Source organism: Thunnus maccoyii, chromosome 12 (assembly GCF_910596095.1).
Source record: "Thunnus maccoyii chromosome 12, fThuMac1.1, whole genome shotgun sequence".
NCBI classification, from domain to species: Eukaryota; Metazoa; Chordata; class Actinopteri; order Scombriformes; family Scombridae; genus Thunnus; species Thunnus maccoyii.
This window is the reverse complement of record NC_056544.1, coordinates 30559940-30577822: the sequence shown is the minus strand read 5'-3', so window position 1 is coordinate 30577822 and position 17883 is coordinate 30559940. Positions and strand designations below refer to the sequence as shown.

General features: G+C 36.3%; 1 protein-coding gene across 1 annotated transcript; it reads right to left on the bottom strand.

Moving 5' to 3' along the window:
* Nucleotides 1-13186: 13186 nt before the first annotated feature.
* On the bottom strand, nucleotides 13187-14848 carry LOC121908388. Its single transcript, XM_042428346.1, has one exon. The coding sequence runs from the start codon at nucleotides 14846-14848 to the stop codon at nucleotides 13187-13189; it is 1662 nt and encodes a 553-aa protein (XP_042284280.1).
* Between the last annotated feature and the right edge of the window lie 3035 nt (nucleotides 14849-17883).

The window sequence follows — 17883 nt, the reverse complement described above, 5'->3', positions numbered from 1 at the left end:
ACAGTGACTTGAAATTCAAAATTCTCATCGCTGGTGATCTCTGCCTCACTGTCTTGGCCTTCATTCATATTAGAATCTATGTCAGAAACAGGCACAGTCTTGTCTTGTTTGGCATCGGCCTCTGCCTCGTCTTGTTTGGTATCGGCCTCTGCCTCGTCTTTTTTGTCATCAGCCTCTGCCTCGTCTTTTTTGGCATCGGACTGTGCCTCGTCTTGTTTGGCATTGGCCTCTGCCTCGTCTTGGTTGGCATCGGCCTCTGCCTCGTCTTTTTTGTCATCAGCCTCTGCCTCGTCTTTATTGGCATCGGACTCTGCCTCGTCTTGTTTGGCATTGGCCTCTGCCTCGTCTTGGTTGGCATCGGCCTCTGCCTCGTCTTGTTTGGTATCGGCCTCTGCCTCGTCTTTTGTGTCATCAGCCTCTGCCTCGTCTTGGTTGGCATCGGCCTCTGCCTCGTCTTGTTTGGTATCGGCCTCTGCCTCGTCTTGTTTGGCATCGGCCTCTGCCTCGTCTTGTTTGGCATCTGCCTCTGCCTCGTCTTGGTTAGCATCGGCCTCTGCCTCGTCTTGTTTGGCATCGGCCTCTGCCTCGTCTTGTTTGGTATCGGTCTCAGCCCCTTTATCCATGTTCTCTGCTTTTTCTCTCATGTCCACCAGGGACTGAACTCGTTGATTCCATCCTGACTTGACCTCACGTTTCTCTCCCTCAATAAGCAGGTCAATGTACTCTGGAGTGGAGAGAGGATTTGGCTTCGGGGCTATCTCTATGAGTCTGTTTAAACATTTTGCAGAACTTTCCATCAATTTCACTACCATCACCTGTATACGATCATATTCAGCCTTCAATTTTTCAATCAAAGCCTGAAAAGTTGTCTTACCCTCTGCAGCTTTTAGATACTTTTCTTTCAGCTCTCTCACTGTTTGTTTTTCTTTAACCTCCTGATAGTCCCATCTGTACTTCTGATTAAAATGTACATTCCAATAACATTTGCCGGGGCACCGAGCACAGTATCCATCTGGTTCCATTGCACAGCAGTGTATTTTATCTGCATCATCTGCAAAGTGACAATTATCGTGGCAGGTATAGTGACACTGCTGACAATTGGTGAGATGAATTCCAGTACCAGAAATATCTACTTGAACAGGCTTTGTGATGGTGACTTCGAACTCAAAATTCTCATTTCTGCTGATCTCTGCCTCATGCTCTTTCAGTTTTTCAGTTGTCTCTTTTATCTTCTCAAGCTTGGCTAACCCAAGTTTAACATCCTTCTGCAAGTTTTCAACTGAATTTTTGAATTCATCCATCTTGTTGGTGAGTTTTGCTTCTGGTATTGTGATGTGATCTCTGGTCTGAACCTGTATAAAATGTAATATAAAAAAATATATTACACATAATTGAACCCAAAGTTCAAGCTGCCATGACAGTGCACCACTTGTAATAATATTGCTTCCATCATAAAATCACAATAAGTTCACATTTTCAGAATACTATGGGCCTACAGCACACACATGTATACACACCATATATACACATGATTATAATACACTCTCAAACTTAATCAAACACACACACATCTGCATATATCTAAACTAATGCACACATTCTGACAGTGAAATGATACAAGTACTGTATGTTGACAACCAATATAAGAAATATATAAGAACAATAAGAACAGTCCACAATTCATCAGTTATTAGTCATATTTTAAACACATTGGGCCCCATGCAAGAACAGTTTTGTAGTTTTATCCTACGAGGTTTGCTCGTATGTGTGATCAGAGTTGGATTTAACAAACTCTCATAACTGTCTGAACTTGTTGTAAATTGCTCATTTCAACCAGATGAATGTCACCTGTTCATGATTAGGTGTGCATTTGTGAGATGTGATCATTAGCATAATCCACGCCCCTAAAATTGCCACATAAGGCTCCATTTATGGGCAAGTTTTATTCACAAAAAAAGCTCCCAAAGAATAAAAACACCTTACTTTCAGATATCCGTAGATAAAAACAAAACAAATGTAGCAGTATCAGAAGTAGGAGAACCAAAACAACAAAAACAAAGTATGAATCCATCTACCAATGACGTATCAGGTCTGCACTGTGACACAAATAAAGCAGGAATGCTTTGACACATGAAGCAGGAAGATAAAAAATGTCTTTTTTACTGGTCCACAATGGGAGGCAGTCAAGGGATGTGACAGGCACAGAGATATTAGAGGAGAATATTATAGTCTACAGGTGATGTTACACTGTCAAATGCAACACAACATGATACTGGACAGAAACCTGCAGAGCGACGTTTCCTAATAACTACTGAAATTTAGAAGTTGCTGCACCAAAATATGCCAATAAAAATCTAAAAAACCTTTTAGTAAATTAGAAGCCATGATGGTGATAATATAGTAAACAGAACAGAACAGTGATACATACGACAGGTCTGAACTCGTAAATTTTGTTTATACCCCAGAGAAAATACTGAGTATGAGAAAATTAATGAAATGTTCTTAAATCATTTGTATGTGCATCTTAAGAAGGAATCTGTTTGTAGGGGCGGTTCTTGGATGAGGCCTAATATGTGTTGATGTAGATGGAGACCTTGTGTCCATACAGCTAATCACATCTTGCATAAAGCAATAACATGTTATTCTATCATAGGCAGATCAGACATCACACTGAGCCTGATAGCATCCTGCTACAGAACAAAAAAGCCACAGACTCTACAAACAAAAACAACAACCAACCCAGGTTTTGTTCCTGATTGCAGCTGCTAACCATTCTAGTAAAAATACTATTTTTTTTAAAAATTGCTGGTGATGAATTACAGTAACAAACCTCTGTTGGCTGTTCTCAGTCCAGTCATCTGGCTCAGGATCCAACAGCTGTTGGGATTCAAAATGCTGCTCGTGATTTAAACCATCATCTCCAAAACTCCTAGAATACAAAATGAATGAGTTGTCTTAGAAAAGCAAGACATACTGATGGTCCAGTAATTCTATTTCAAAACCTAATTTGTCTTTATGACCATTGTACAAATCATGAATATATAGAAAACATTTTGTCATTTACCTTACATGTTATCTGTCATAGGCACTGCAGAGGAACACATCACTATTGAAGTTCAAAGTGTCCAAAATCTGAAGTTCCTTGATGTCTTTTAATTGGTGTCAACAGCAAAAACCTGCGTGAAGTCACAAAAACATCAGATTATCTCTCATTTACATGTTGAATTTTTTTTGTAAATTAAATCTTCATTAAAAGACAGTAATGTATCCTGGAGTTAGAAGAGCTGGTGTTTAAATCTTTGGAGATGTAAGAATTAATATACTTCAGTCCAGCAGCTGATGGTCATAAAGTACAGAAAGAGTCTGCACATATACTAGCAACATTTGCACAGTCTGCAACATTTCAGCTTCTCTATCAGGATGTGTTGTAAATTAACCTCACTGTTTATTACTATATTATATTAGAACAGCACTGCAAACTGTCAGCTGTAAGAAACCCAAGGTATATTAAAAAATAATACTCTATTAACATTTAAGAGTAATTTCAATTAATTACATTTTTAAGTCTTGTCAAGAGCCCCAATACAGCCAAATAGGGCTTCCTTTCATTCCACATACACACACACACACACACACACACACACACATAATGCATTAAAGGAGTAGACAGGAGTGTGCTGGTGAGATTAAAAAAAATAACAAAAGAAATGGGCCTATAAAGACATCTCACTTCTAAAACCAAGTTTAACAATGAAGAAAAAAATACATAACACAGTAGCACAGCATAAAAAAAGAAAATAGATGAAAAGTGCGCTTACAATAAAATAAACACATGATGTATGTCAATTGCAGTGCATAATCTGGAAGGCTACAACTTAGAAAATCCAAGTAGTTCAGCTCATCAAATAAGATTTAAGCGGAAATTTAAAGTTTGTGGGAAATTCAGTTTGTGTTTCACTTTGATGGTAAATCTTTGTTCAGTGTCCTGTCTGTGTAGATTTCCCAAATTAGGTTGCAATTGAATGACACATCCAAGAGGTATGTCAGTTATACAATCTTATATATCAAACATGTTTGAGTATCTTGAAAAGCAAATAAAAAGTATTATTATTATGTCATTCCTACAGAAATATGGCAACCATTTATAGACCAATGGTAGGAGGTATTCAAAAACAAATGCTTGCAGCAATCACACAAACAAACAAAAACTAAATTAATTCCGAAATTAAATCATGCAATTATGTTTTTACAATTAACATCTGCAAAACATCAAAAACAGTGAAACAATATAAAGTGGACTAACAGTTCAGTGAGTTCAGCAACTTACCGTTCAGTTGACCTCTGATCAGGAAGGGAGGGTGAGCTGTGTTTCAGGTTCCTCTGCTGCTCCTATTTTATACACACACATAGGTGTGGCTTCACTTTGCCTCAGTGAGTTGATAAAAATATTTATTAAGAAATTGATGGATCAACAGGCAGACACTGAGGTATTTGACATGTGATTTGAGGTAGAGCTCATGACGCAAACATAACAACAAAAACAAACATAAATCAGTTAAAAATTTTAAGCACAACTCTGCAATTAACTATTACTTAGTTAACATCGAATATTCTCTTAATAGAAAATTCATGTTGCTCTGCTCCTCCTCTTTGCCTCAGAAACACAAGAGGAAGTTTTATGACCTGAAGATGACCCACTACATACTCAATCAGTGTGTACTACATACTGCCTACTAAATGAAGGATTAAGTTTACCATTACCAGGAGACTGTTTACACTGAAGTATACAGCCAAGTATCCCAGAATGCATATTGCACAAACCGGCAGCAAAAGCGGAGATTTTAAATAAATAAATAAATGAATAAATATGTCACTTTATTAGATTTTGATATTCTTTTCAGGTGAGAAAGTCACCATATAGATTCCCAAGCAGTCTGAAGAGACCCGATACATTTTGGGGAGATTGAGTGAGCCCAGTAAGCTCACGCTGCATACTCTTGTTAATCTGGTATACATGCAGGCATTTCTCACGTACAGAAAATCCACATACTATCTAGTTGGAACACGCTACATATTCAATTTGATGTCATACATAGTAGGAATAGTACATCATTATGCAATTCTGAACACGGACTGAGATTGGGCTAATGACTTTACTGTGAGAGAGACCATTTCCCAAAGTCCAGACTCTGTGTACCTGAAACTGAAAGTAAAAATAACATTCATGTATGCCCAAGATAAGAGAGATAAGGTAAAAACTTAATTGTCCGATATAAAAGAGCAACATGACCTTTAGCATGTAGTCAGGAATAGGTCAGGATTAAATGTATAAAATGTGTGTTTTCCAACCAAATGCTGGACAGAAAAACTTTTTCATTTGAAGTGTATATTTTTAATCCAGCTTCCTGTTAGTTAAGCAGAGTTTCAGAAAGTTACTCTGGATAATCTGATATATCTCATATGTAATGATAAATGTCAGTACATCAGTTTTTTTATTTTATCCACTGACCTTTATCATTATTACAGAGGTGGAGTACAATTGATAAGTTTTCCCCACCCTGTACATTCTGCAGGTCATTTCTGGGTAATCAGCTTGCTTCTCCTCAGTACTCCCTCCTATTCATTAATGGACACCAGTGATGAGGAAATCAGTTCAATTTATATTATATTTTTTATATATATTATATTTTTAATATGAACACAGTTGATTATACATTTGGGAATTTTAATTTGATGTACGTATAAACTGGTTTGTTGCTGCAGTAAGTGAAACAATAAGTTTGCAGGGGTTTATTAGGCCAAAAAACATATAGAAGTTTCTCAACCAACAGGAAATCAAGTAGTCTTGAAATCTTAAATCTGCATTATGAGGTTTTCAAATGCTTTATTTTACTCTTGATTTCAGTGGAATTTGTCTTTGTTGCAGCAACAAAAGGTAACAGATGACCAGCAGTTTGGAAAGCAGGAGAGTCACAGGAGTGAAATAAGCAACAAGTCCATAGGTCATAGGTCGAGTGTACCTGCACTCCAGAACAACCCATAGGAGCGTTTTCAGAACGATTCCTAGGAACATAATATGCTGCTTTCCAAAACCTTTACGAATCACTGTTAAAAAATAATGATGTTTTATGATGTGACCACAGAAAATATGGTCTGGTTAGGTTTAGGCACAGAAACCACTTGGTTAGGGTTTAGTAAAGATCATGACTTGGGTGAAAATGACCACTTGAAACATGGTTAGTTCTTCCTTAAAGTTAGGCAACCTTCATCGTAATGGCAATATGACACACCATGTTACAGTTTTTAAAAAAATATGCCGAGTCACAGTTGAAAACATGACACCGGCGGTTAAAAACAGGAAGTGAACAATGGTCTCCTGAGGCTTACGAAGCAAGTTCAACATACCCAGGATGTCTTTTTGTTATCTGGCTTCATTGAACCTAACATTGGCTGTCCAGATAACCAGTACTATGAAGCTGGTGATCAACTAGCTCAGTCACCCCAGGGTTTTCCAGCTATGAGCGTGTTCATGTGAAAGAGGCGAGGTTGTTAATTACGAGTCACATCATCAGAACCATAAATGAAGAACTTCATGATATGAGATGAAAGTAGCTGCGGAAAGCCTCTGTTTAAGAGACAGCAAAAAGTCATATTCAACGAAATGAAATGTAAACGAGCCTGTAATCATACAACAGAATACGAAGATGTAGAAACACTAGAAATAATTTCCACTCATTAAAAGTAGGCTACGGCTTAAAATACATGTAGGAATTACTATAAATAACTTAAGTACAGAGAGAATTTTTGCTATTTAGTTGGATGATGAAGAAACCATCTGAATATGTCACATAAAAAAACAAACTTGAAAGTAATGCCAGACTGTTTCTGCTACCGAAGCAAAGAGTGGAAAAGTATTTAATGACTGATGAGTCTATCTGACTGAAATGTTGCTTTATAATCATGGGGGCCAATTAACAGTGTTCAGTGTCGTAAATGATCTGTCTGTTTGTTAGAAGCTCTGTTTTAAAACCAGAGTGGAAACAGACAGTCTGGAACAATAAAATGTTTCCACTGACCTGTAAAAATATATATTGCTTTTTTTACTTGTCACTGTATTGTAAACTCAGGACTTTTGTCCATGTCAGCATCTTGTAAGAATGATGACTCTTTTTTTCCAGTGATCTGATTGGTCAGTGGTAACAGTGTTGACAGGTTTTGATCCGATCCTCTGAAGTTAACCAGAGCAGGTTAGCTGTTCAGCATAAGTTACCACGGTGATGAACCCCGGTAAGAAGTGAACCAGCATCGTAGGACTGAAAACCCAGAATTAAACCTGAAGTTACCTCACTAATCCCAAATCCTGCTTCGTAGTACAGATCTCAGGTCTAGATCTCAGGTCTCTTCCCATTTTTTGCCTTATCAAGGAAGTCTCCTTATACTGACGTCATCTGAACTGCATCTCTTCTCCAAGTTATAATTGCTACAGCTGCTAGATGGGGTCTGCCACTCAAATATAACTTTAGGTTGTTTTTGGCCGCTGAATTTACAGCCTATAGTGTTGTTTTTCTTGGAAGGACAGGCTCCACCTAACATTGTTTTCCGTACTTTAGACTTTGAGATGGATCCTGAAGCCAGCAGAATGGAGTTGGCAGCATGTGGCCGACCTTTCAGCCTCTGCATATACATATCATTCTCTCTCATTAGCTCATCTGCTTTAAAATCACAGAATTTCGGTTCAAGTTTTGTTTCAGGGTTTTGCATAGTATTCATTCAGATTTACGAAGCTGTGGAAATCTGAACTGTGACCAACTCATTAAAAGATAAGAGAGATAAGATAAAAACTTAATTGTCTGTTAACACGAAAATATGTCTTGCATAACAGGCTCCAACAATCATCAGAGAAACACATTAAAACATAAAAGAACAACATGACCTTTACCATGTGGTTAGGAATAAATGTATAAAATGTGTATTTTCCAACCAGTTTACTAGACAGAAAAAAACTTTTTAATTTGAAGTGTATGTTCTTAATCCAGCTTCCTGTTACTTAAGCAGAGTTTCAGGAAGTTACTCTGGATAATCCACAGACAACATTGTGAAGATTTTTTCATTGAAACTTCCTTCTACCAAAGAAATATTCCTTTGTGATCTGATATATCTGATATATAATGATAAATGTCAGTACATTCTGCAGGTCGTTCCTGGGAAATCAACCTGCTTCTCTTAATTACTGCTTTGTATTTATGAATGGACAATTTTTTTCAACTAATAACACACTGGTGATGAGGCAATCAGTTCAAATTATATTAGAGCATTTTTATATGAACACAGTTGATTAGAAATTAGGGAATTTTAATTTGCTGTTTGTGTAAACTGGCTTGTTGCAGCAGTAAAGGAATAATTTTCAGAAAATATTTAAAGATAACATTTAAAGTTTAGGCTTCTTCTTTCCATAAAGGAGAAAAATACAATTGTGTTTTTATAGTATGTCATTGGGTTTGCAGGGGTTTATTAGGCCAAAAAACATAGAAGTTTCTCAACCAACAGGAGATCAATGGGAGGTCTTGAAACTTGAAAAACATAAATCACTTAAATCAGCATTATGAGGTTTTCACCCAAAACCAACATGTTTTATTTTACTATTGATTTCGGTGGAGCTTCTCTTTGTTGCGGCACCAAAAGGTGACAGACGACTAACAGTTTGGAAAGCAGGAGACTCACAGTAGTAAATTAACATGCTGTTTCCCAAGTTCAGATTTTGAGATGGATCCTGCAGTCAGCAGAACGATGGAGTTGGCAGCAGGTAGATTGGTAGATTTACTAAATGTAACCAAATGAACTGAAACCAAAACCTACAGTGTTAATACAATAAGGTGCAGTTTTTTAATATTAAATCTTCTTAAGTCTTAAGATTGATTGGATTAAATACACGCCTGAAAATTTTAGACAATTGAAAACCTTTTTCATTTATTTCATACTCTACATATAATATATGATTCATACTTGGCGATTTCAATAATAATTTGTTAAATGGTCATAAAAAGATATTAGACTTTATTAACACAATGCTCAGCATTAGCCCATTAGCCCTTTGCAATGATTATAAAACCAAATAGAATAACAACAGATAGTGCAACATTAATAGATAACATATTTATAAACATAATTGATAGAGAACTGGTGCATGGATTGCCTATAAATGATAGAAGTGACCCTCTAACAGTCTTTGCTATTCTTCAGAAGGATCTTAAATTCAAAGCTGATATTAATGATTGCAAACTGGTACAACAGAGAACACAGGAGGCCATCAATGCATTTAAGGAAGACTTAATGAAACAAGACTGGACAGAGGTTTATGTTGATGAACCAGACAAAGCCTACAATGCTTTCCTGGCTACATTAACAGAACCCTATGAAAAAAAATTGCTTGTAAAAAAAACCAGAGGGAGGCATAAATATGTAGAGAAACCATAGATTACTAAGGGGCTGCAGAATACATGCAAGACAGAAAAAAAAAAAACTCTACAGAGAATTCCTAAAATGCAGAACAAAAGAAAATTAAAATAAATATAAGAGATAGAAAAATAAATTGATAAGCATTATGAGATGTAACAAGAAGGAGTATTATAGCAAATTGTTGGAGCAACATGCTCAACAACGCTCAACAGCATAATCGAAAAACATAAGAAAACAGAAGTAATATGAAGGGAACATGGAAGTGCTCAACTGCATAATCGAAAAATGTAGAGCGAAAGCAGATTACCCTAGTTATTTTGTTAAAAATCAAAATGTAACTATAAATGACATAAAAGAAGACGCTGATGAATCTAATGACTACTTTGTAAAATTTGGACAACGTTAGCAAACGACTGAGCCGAATAACTATGAAGGTATAGAAGATGAGAGCTCTGTTAAAAACAGACACCATTGCTCAGCTGTAACAAAATTTCACTTTTTTAAACATTTTTAAACAATGACATTTTTTTCTGCATTTTAACATCATGTTTGATAAAACAGCTAGATATTTTATAAACATATAACTGTCACATCATGGATTCAGTCAAACTTTTAGTACTTGATAGTTTTTTATACTACATGATACAACTCATTTTAAACACACTTTGCTTTATTCCCCAAACTTCTTCGGGCTTCTTGCCTTCATCTTTCTGTTGTCATTTTTAAAATAGATTAAGATGAAAGCCTCCTGAAATACAAACAAATTCCAGAATAAACACAATCAATACAATTATATTTGGCCAGTTTTTTGTGCAAAGTTTTTTAGTTTGTGTGGTATTTTATTATTTTATTTTTTATTTTTTTTAAGACATCATTTGTATTTTCACTGCTGGCCGGCGATTCAGTGTTATCATCCAGGATTTATACTGAAGGTTAAGTGAACCTCAGGCGTACCTCATTTTGAAGCTGCAGCTCTTTCAGAGGATGCAGTCTGCAGGTGTTTCCTTCCCGCTTCTTTGCTCATTTCCACTGCCAGTGAAAGCAGAGATGTTTGTGTTCATAACAGTGGACAGATGAAGGTCGTCTGTGTGAATGTGGAAGTTCTTCACACCTCTTAACATCTTCTGAGCCTGAACGTGGTCTTAGATCATCTAACCAGTTACTTCTCGCTGTTCCCAGGTCCAGTTTTGTGAGCAGAGGGGATCAGACTTTTACTGTCAGGACCCCCAAACTCTGGAGTTCACTTCCTGTAGAGATCAGACTGTCCACATCTGTGTCAGCATTTAAAAAAACATTTAAAAACCTGCTTCTTTGAGATGACATTCTTGTAATGTACCAATGTTTGTTGTGTGTGTTCTATATAGATGTATATTCATGTTTTTGTCTAGTTATATATCTCTGTATATTTGTTCTTGATCTACCTCAGCACTGTTCTGTCTTAATAGTTATTTTACTGCCTTTACTTTTATTTAATCTGTACTGTTTTTATCTCCTTGTGAAGCACTTTGTAACATCTGTTTTGAAAAGTGCTCTATAAATAAATATTATTATTAAACCCAGCAGTCATCAAACTCCTGATTTCTGTCAGTGTAATCAGAAGAAAGGCCTCATTTTATATCAATCATTACATACATTAGTGTTATAAGCAGGTTTACTACCGAGGCACACCCGCAGTGATGGCGGCTTGTTAACTTCCGTCTACGATTAATTATTACGATTATGATTAATCTATAGAGTCATCACCTGTTTCCTCACAGACTCAAACTAATGGTGAGTTCATGTCTTGCTTTTCAACTTATATTTCAGCATCAGAAAGTTTTCCTCAGACACCAAGTGTTGTGTCTTGTTAGCTCACAAGCTAGTCAGCAGTCCATCCTGTAGTCTGCTGGGTGCTGCTAAAACTACAATATCTCCTTTTTACATTTCTATATCTACATCTGTTCAATACACAACATGCAGCATGTAAATCAGACTCTGGAGTTGCTCTAAGGTAGATTTTTTTCTCTTTTAATGGAGCTAGGCTAGCAGTTTTCATCGCTTGCAGTGTTTGTGCTAAGCTAAGCTAAACACATCCTGGCCTGTCCACTCTATGTACTGGGCACTCAGAGATGAAATTGATATCAATCTGAAACATCTGAGTCTGGAGAAAACAAGACAAAATGTTTCTTTAAGAATAGTCCATGAAAACCTCTGAGGAAAACTGACATCTCATCACTTTCAAACTCGCTGTGTCAAATATTTAATTTGACAATTTTATAATTTTACTTCTTTCACCAACACATTTAGTTTTTCTTGTTTTGACTCATTTCTATAAAACACTTCTGCAGCTCTGCTCTGCTGTTACTTTAGTGATGTAGAAATAAAGTTTAATAAGAAATTAAAACTTTTATATGCAGCACATTTATTGTTTCACAAAACATTCAAGAGTCAATACATGAAGACATGCACATGTTACATGATAACAAATTGTAATTAAACTTGTTAACAACAAAGAAAACTAAGCTAATGAAATACACAGGAGAAAACAAGTCTGCTTTAAATTTATATTAACTCTTAAATCTCCACATTTTTTTGCTGTTTCCAAACTTTCTCAGGTTGAATTTCAGAAAATAATGAACAAGACATCCAGACTTTCTCTATTTAGTATAATGGTGCAGCAATAAAAACACATACAGTCTTAGTCAGTGTAAACCTTGACATTTTAACAATGTAAAGTCAATGTAAATGTGTCGGGGTTAGCTCAATAGCTAACTTGCACCTGCAGTCCTGACACGACTAAAACGTGACAAACAGATAAAACACTTCATACATAATAAAGCTGCAATCAATATAAGAGGAAAGAAAAACTGAAGAAAATGTATCACAACTCTTTGTCCTTAAACAATCTTCAACAATCAATATAATCAAACAGGCATAAAACTGAGAGTCAATCTATAAAAACATCATTCATGAGTACATATCATATATAGTTACGTATATAGCTTCATGCACAATATATATGTGATACTGTCAGATTAAGAACTAATTTAAATCAATAACAATTTAATGTTACAGAAGATGTCAAAGCAAGAAGGTGATTTAATATTTCTAATTTCAAACATGAGAAAAATGCAGGTGTAGTTTTGATTGTTCATCTGGTGTTATGTATATATGTGAGATGTATCATTGAATCATAGTACGTCCACACTGCAGCGGGTACATTTGAAGACGCATCTTTTTCTCTCCGTTTCAGCCCTCAGTTCAGACTAAAACTGCATTTTTCTCGCCCAAAACTGAGCTTTTCTGAGACGTTCTCCAGAGTGTTTGAATCTAAAACAGCCAGCTTGGTGTTTCAGTGTGTACAAGGAAAGTACACATTCTTGCTCTACACTATACTAATAGTAAAACTATTCATAAATACCCATAACTCCACTCTAAAAAGATGACATTTTAATCTTTAATTGGTTTAATTAGATAATTAAAGCAGTATATTAAAAGGTAAAAAATTATATTTGATTCATACATTTTCAACATATTACAACTAAATAAAGTACAAAACGTTTTTATGCTGCTTCAATCCAGTTAATTCTCATTTTAGAATATAAGGAAAAATAAAAAAAATAGCAAAATGGTATTTCAGGTAATCATTGATCTTGTTGATGATGTAAAGGTCTCTGAAACTTGTGATGATGATACAAATGGCTTTATAGGCGTAATTATCTGATGCAAAGATTATTTATTTTTATGGCCTCTAGAGGGGTTTCTCTCCTCTCTCTACTTTAGCCAGGCACTCTGCTTTTTCTCTCATGGCCATCAGGGACTGAACTCGTTGATTCCATCCTAACTTGGCCTCAGATTTCTCTCCCTCAATAAGCATGTCAATGTACTCTGGAGTGGAGAGAGGATTTGGCCTCAGTGCTATCTCTTTGAGTCTGTTTAAACACTTTCCAGACCTCTCCATCAATGTCACCACCTCCACCTGCACATGATCATATTCAGCCTTCAGTTTATCAATCACAGCCTGAACAGACATCTCAGCCTCTGCAGCTTTTAGGTACTTTTCTTTCAGCTCTTTCAGTGTTTGTTTTTCTGTAACATCCTTATACTCCCATCTGTACCTCTGATTAAAATGTTCTTTCCAGTAACATTTGCCGGGGCACTGAATACAGTTTCCATCTGGTCCCATTGCACCACAGCCTCTTTTATCTGCATCACTTGGAATGGCACAAGGATAGTGGCAGGTATAGTGACACTGCTGACAATTGGTGATGTAATTTCCAGAACCAGAAATATCTTCTTGAACAGGCTTTTTGAAGGTGACTTCAATCTCAAAATTCTCATTTCTGCTGATCTCTGCCTCATGCTCTTTCAGTTTTTCAGTCGTCTCTTTTATCTCTTCAAGCTTGGCTAACCCAACTTTAACCTGCTTCTGTAAATTTTCAACTGAAATCTCAAGCTGCTTTCTTTCTCTGAGGACCTCCTTCGTCATTGTCAAGCTTTTGGTTTCTATGTCATTCAAAGCAGCAAAAAACCTCTTCATACTTCTTGCTCCCATGTCCCAAAACATCTGATCAAAGCCTCCTTCTTCGTCATCGTCATCATTGCTGTTTGCTGCAGATGATTTGTTGTCTGCAAATAAGGCAGAGTTATTGAATTTGAAGTGAATTGGCAGCCCTCCTTTTGTTTTAGGACATGGGACACCTGAAGCATTGATTGCCTCTAGAACTGGTGGACGTTGGCCGTCTGCGAATGTCACCAGAACCCTGATGTTTTCTGCCACATCTTTCCCAAAGATTGAAAGCACAGAATCAAACACATACTTCTGTGATGGTGTGAGTCGTGCTAATGAAGCTTGAGCTACAAAACAGATGGCATCAATTTCACTGACACCAAGCTCAGCAGAGAAGAGATTACGTAGCTGCTCTGTGATCATTCTGTCTCTTTCTATGCCTCTTGTATCTCCAAAGCCTGGAGTGTCCACAATAGTCAGAGAGTGATCGATTTTAAAGCCTTCTTGGTGGTTGATTTTGTACGCTGTGACCTCAGAAGTCTGACTGTGAGCTTGTGATTTGGACTGACCCTCATCAACTAACTTAAACCGAAATGAATCATCCCATGTGACACCTAAAATGTAATTGATCATTCCATTGATCAGAGTTGACTTCCCAGCCCCAGTTGCTCCAAGAACCATTATGGTACGATTATGTTTAGTGGACTCTTTCCCAAAACTGAAACGCTTGCACCCAGGAATGTTGATCTGTTCCTCTTTAAGGGGAATTACATAAACAGAGAGAGGCCCTTTCTGTATCTGTGTGCTCTTTTCTTTAACGGCACAAGCGAGCCGAACATCTGATTTTGATGATGTTAAGACTGATGAAACTGACTTATAAGCTGATTGAATGAGAGATTCCATTATGGTGAAGGTAAGCAATTATGCCTGTAGTATTACTTTTATATTTACAATTTTCAGTTGGTAACAGGATCAGCCCTTTGGACAGGTAAGCTATTTCATATGAGAAAATGGAAACACACTATTGTCGGAGAAGTTCATCCATCTGGTTGGTGAGTGTTGCCTCTGTTGATCTCTGCTCTGAATCTGTATAAAATGAAATGTAAAAAAACAATATTACAAACAATTCAACCCAAAGTTGGAGCTACCATGACAGTGAACCACTTTGTGATCATATTGCTTGTAGTCTAAAACTGTGCAACAGCTGCTTTAGCGGTGGATGGTAAAATAAACTTTGTCAGGTTCATCCCTCACATAAATAATTACCAGATGACAGTTTGCATTTCAACACTGTAATGAACATGAAATTCTCAGTGTTGAATCATCATTTAAAAAACATCAATAACACTGTTCTGTAAATTTGTTTTCTGTAGTTTTGCATTAATTTGATGCAATAAGTTTTTGTTCTTGTTTATTTGTTTATACTGGATTTCTTTTAGCTCCAAGCTAAGCTCCAAACAGTCCATCTTAAATTAACAATATAGAAAACACAGTATGTGCACATACACACTTCATTTACACCAACACATCTGCATATATCTAAACTAAAGTACAGATTCTGAGTGCAATGACACAAGTACTTTAGGTTCACAGCAACAATAAGAACCAGTCCACTAAAAAACATCTTTTGAAAGCAAACTAGTCCGTGATGGCAGGCTTTCAAGGGATATGACAGTCACAGAGATATTAGAGGAGAATATTAAAGTCTACCAGTGATGTTACACTGTCAGCTGCAATACAACATGATACTGGACAGAAATCTACAGAGAAACACAGAAGCAGCTGTCGGAGTGAGAGAGGTTTTCTGAAATGTAGAAGTTGCTGCGCCAAAATATGCCAATAAAAATCCTAAAATATAAAAAAATCTTTCAGTAAAGTTGCAGCCATGATGATAATAATATGGTGAACAGAATATTGATTATGCATTAAGGATTAGGATATTATGATTGTAAGTCAAACAAGTGTTTCTCCTCTTGTGAAGAAGGACAGAGATGATCTATTAATGATACATATGACAGGTCTGAACTCCTAAATTTTGTTCATACCCCAGAGAAAATTCTAAGCACGAGGAAATTGATGAATGCCACAATGTACTTAAATCACTCATATGTGCATCTTAAGAACAAATCTGTTTGAAGTTGTTGTTCGTGCATGAGGCTCAATATGTGTTGATGTAGATGGAGACCTTGTGTCCGTACAGTCAATCACATAAAGGAATAACATGTTATTCTATCATGGGCAGATCAGACACTGAGCCTGATAGCATCCTGCTACACAACAAAAAAGCCACAGACTCCAAAAAGCAACAACAACAACCAACCCAGGTTTTGCTCCTGACTGCAGTAGTAAAACATTAGTATTATATATTTTTTTTTAAATTGCTGGAGATGAATTACAATTACAAACCTCTGTTGGCTGTTCTCAGTCCAGTCGTCTGACTCAGGATCCAACAGCTGTTGGGATTCAAAATGCTGCTTGTGATTTAAACCATCATCTCCAAAACCCCTAGAATACGTGTCTTAAGTGTCTTAAGTGTCTTAGAAAAGCAAGAAATACTGATGGTCCAGTAATTCTATTTTAAATCCTAATTTGTCTTTATGACCATTGTACAGATCATAAATATATAGCATAACATTCACACATTTTGTCATTTACCTTACATGTAATCTGTCATAGGCACTGCAGAAGTTCAAATTGTCCAAAATCTGATGTTCCTTGATGTCTTCTAATTGGTGTAAATAGCAAAAACCTGCATGGAGTCACAAAAACAGGGCAGGGCATCAGATTATCTCATTTACATGTTTTTATTTTTTTGTGAATTAATTCTTCATTAAAAGACAGTAATGTGAACTGGAGTTAGAATGTCTTCCAATCAGAAATTGTGTTTAAATCTGCTAAAACTGAGACTTTTGTTCTTATTTGGAGATGTAAGGTTGATTTACTTCAGTCCAGCAGCTGATGGTCATGAAGTACAGAAAGAGTCTGCACATATACGAACAACACGTGCGCAGTCTGTATCAGCTTCTCTATTAGAACTTGTTGTAAATTAACTTCACTGTTTAATACCATATTATATTAGAACAGCACTGCAAACTGACAGCTACCTACAAGAATATATTAAAAAATAATACTCTATTAGTATTTAATCTGAATTTCAATTAATGACATTTCAAAGCCTTGTGCCATAACACAACTAAATGGGACTTTTATATGAGGTTAAATATGATTAATTTAGTTAATTTATTCTAATAAGTAACAGGATACACACACATGATGCACTAAAGGAGAAGAAAGGGGTGTGCTGGTGAGATTAAAAAACTAAACTAAACAATGGGCCTATAAAGACATGTCACCAAAAGATAATATAAACAATAATATCTAAAACCAAGTTTAATAATTAAGAAAAAAACAAAAACAAATTAGTACAGTATTCTATGAGAGAGAGTGACTGCACCAGAGATGGGCTCCTGAATTTATCTCAAACTTGGACCTAAAAAATGGGACATTTTGCAAAATAACTTTAACATTATCTTCAGAAAAGACTCTGAAGAAGAGGTAACAACATTAATCAGCAGGAAAAGAAGAGGAAATATCATCTTTTGATACATTTTTTGAATCAAAACAACTAGCTACCTTTCAACTGCTAACTGCTACCTGCCATTGTTGCCAACCTTTCAAAGGAGAAACCACACTGAAGAAGCTAACAGAAGAGTTATTTTGTGAAGACAAGAAGACAAATTAAAGGGTCCATGTTGGTGGTATTCCCTCTCTCTCTCTCCATGAACTGGTGTGATGGCGGCACGACCGACGTTTGCTGCGGCCTCTTCTAGTTCCGACATTGCAGTGTCTTTGTCCATGTCTACGTCTATGTCTGTGTCATCATGTAGAGTGCAAGGGAAATATGTCTATGATGTTGATTTTGGATATTTGTAACAAAG

Bases quoted from the DNA above. Each gene is read 5' to 3' on its own strand.
- LOC121908388 (XM_042428346.1), bottom strand. From the start codon at position 14,848: ATGGAATCTCTCATTCAATCAGCTTATAAGTCAGTTTCATCAGTCTTA.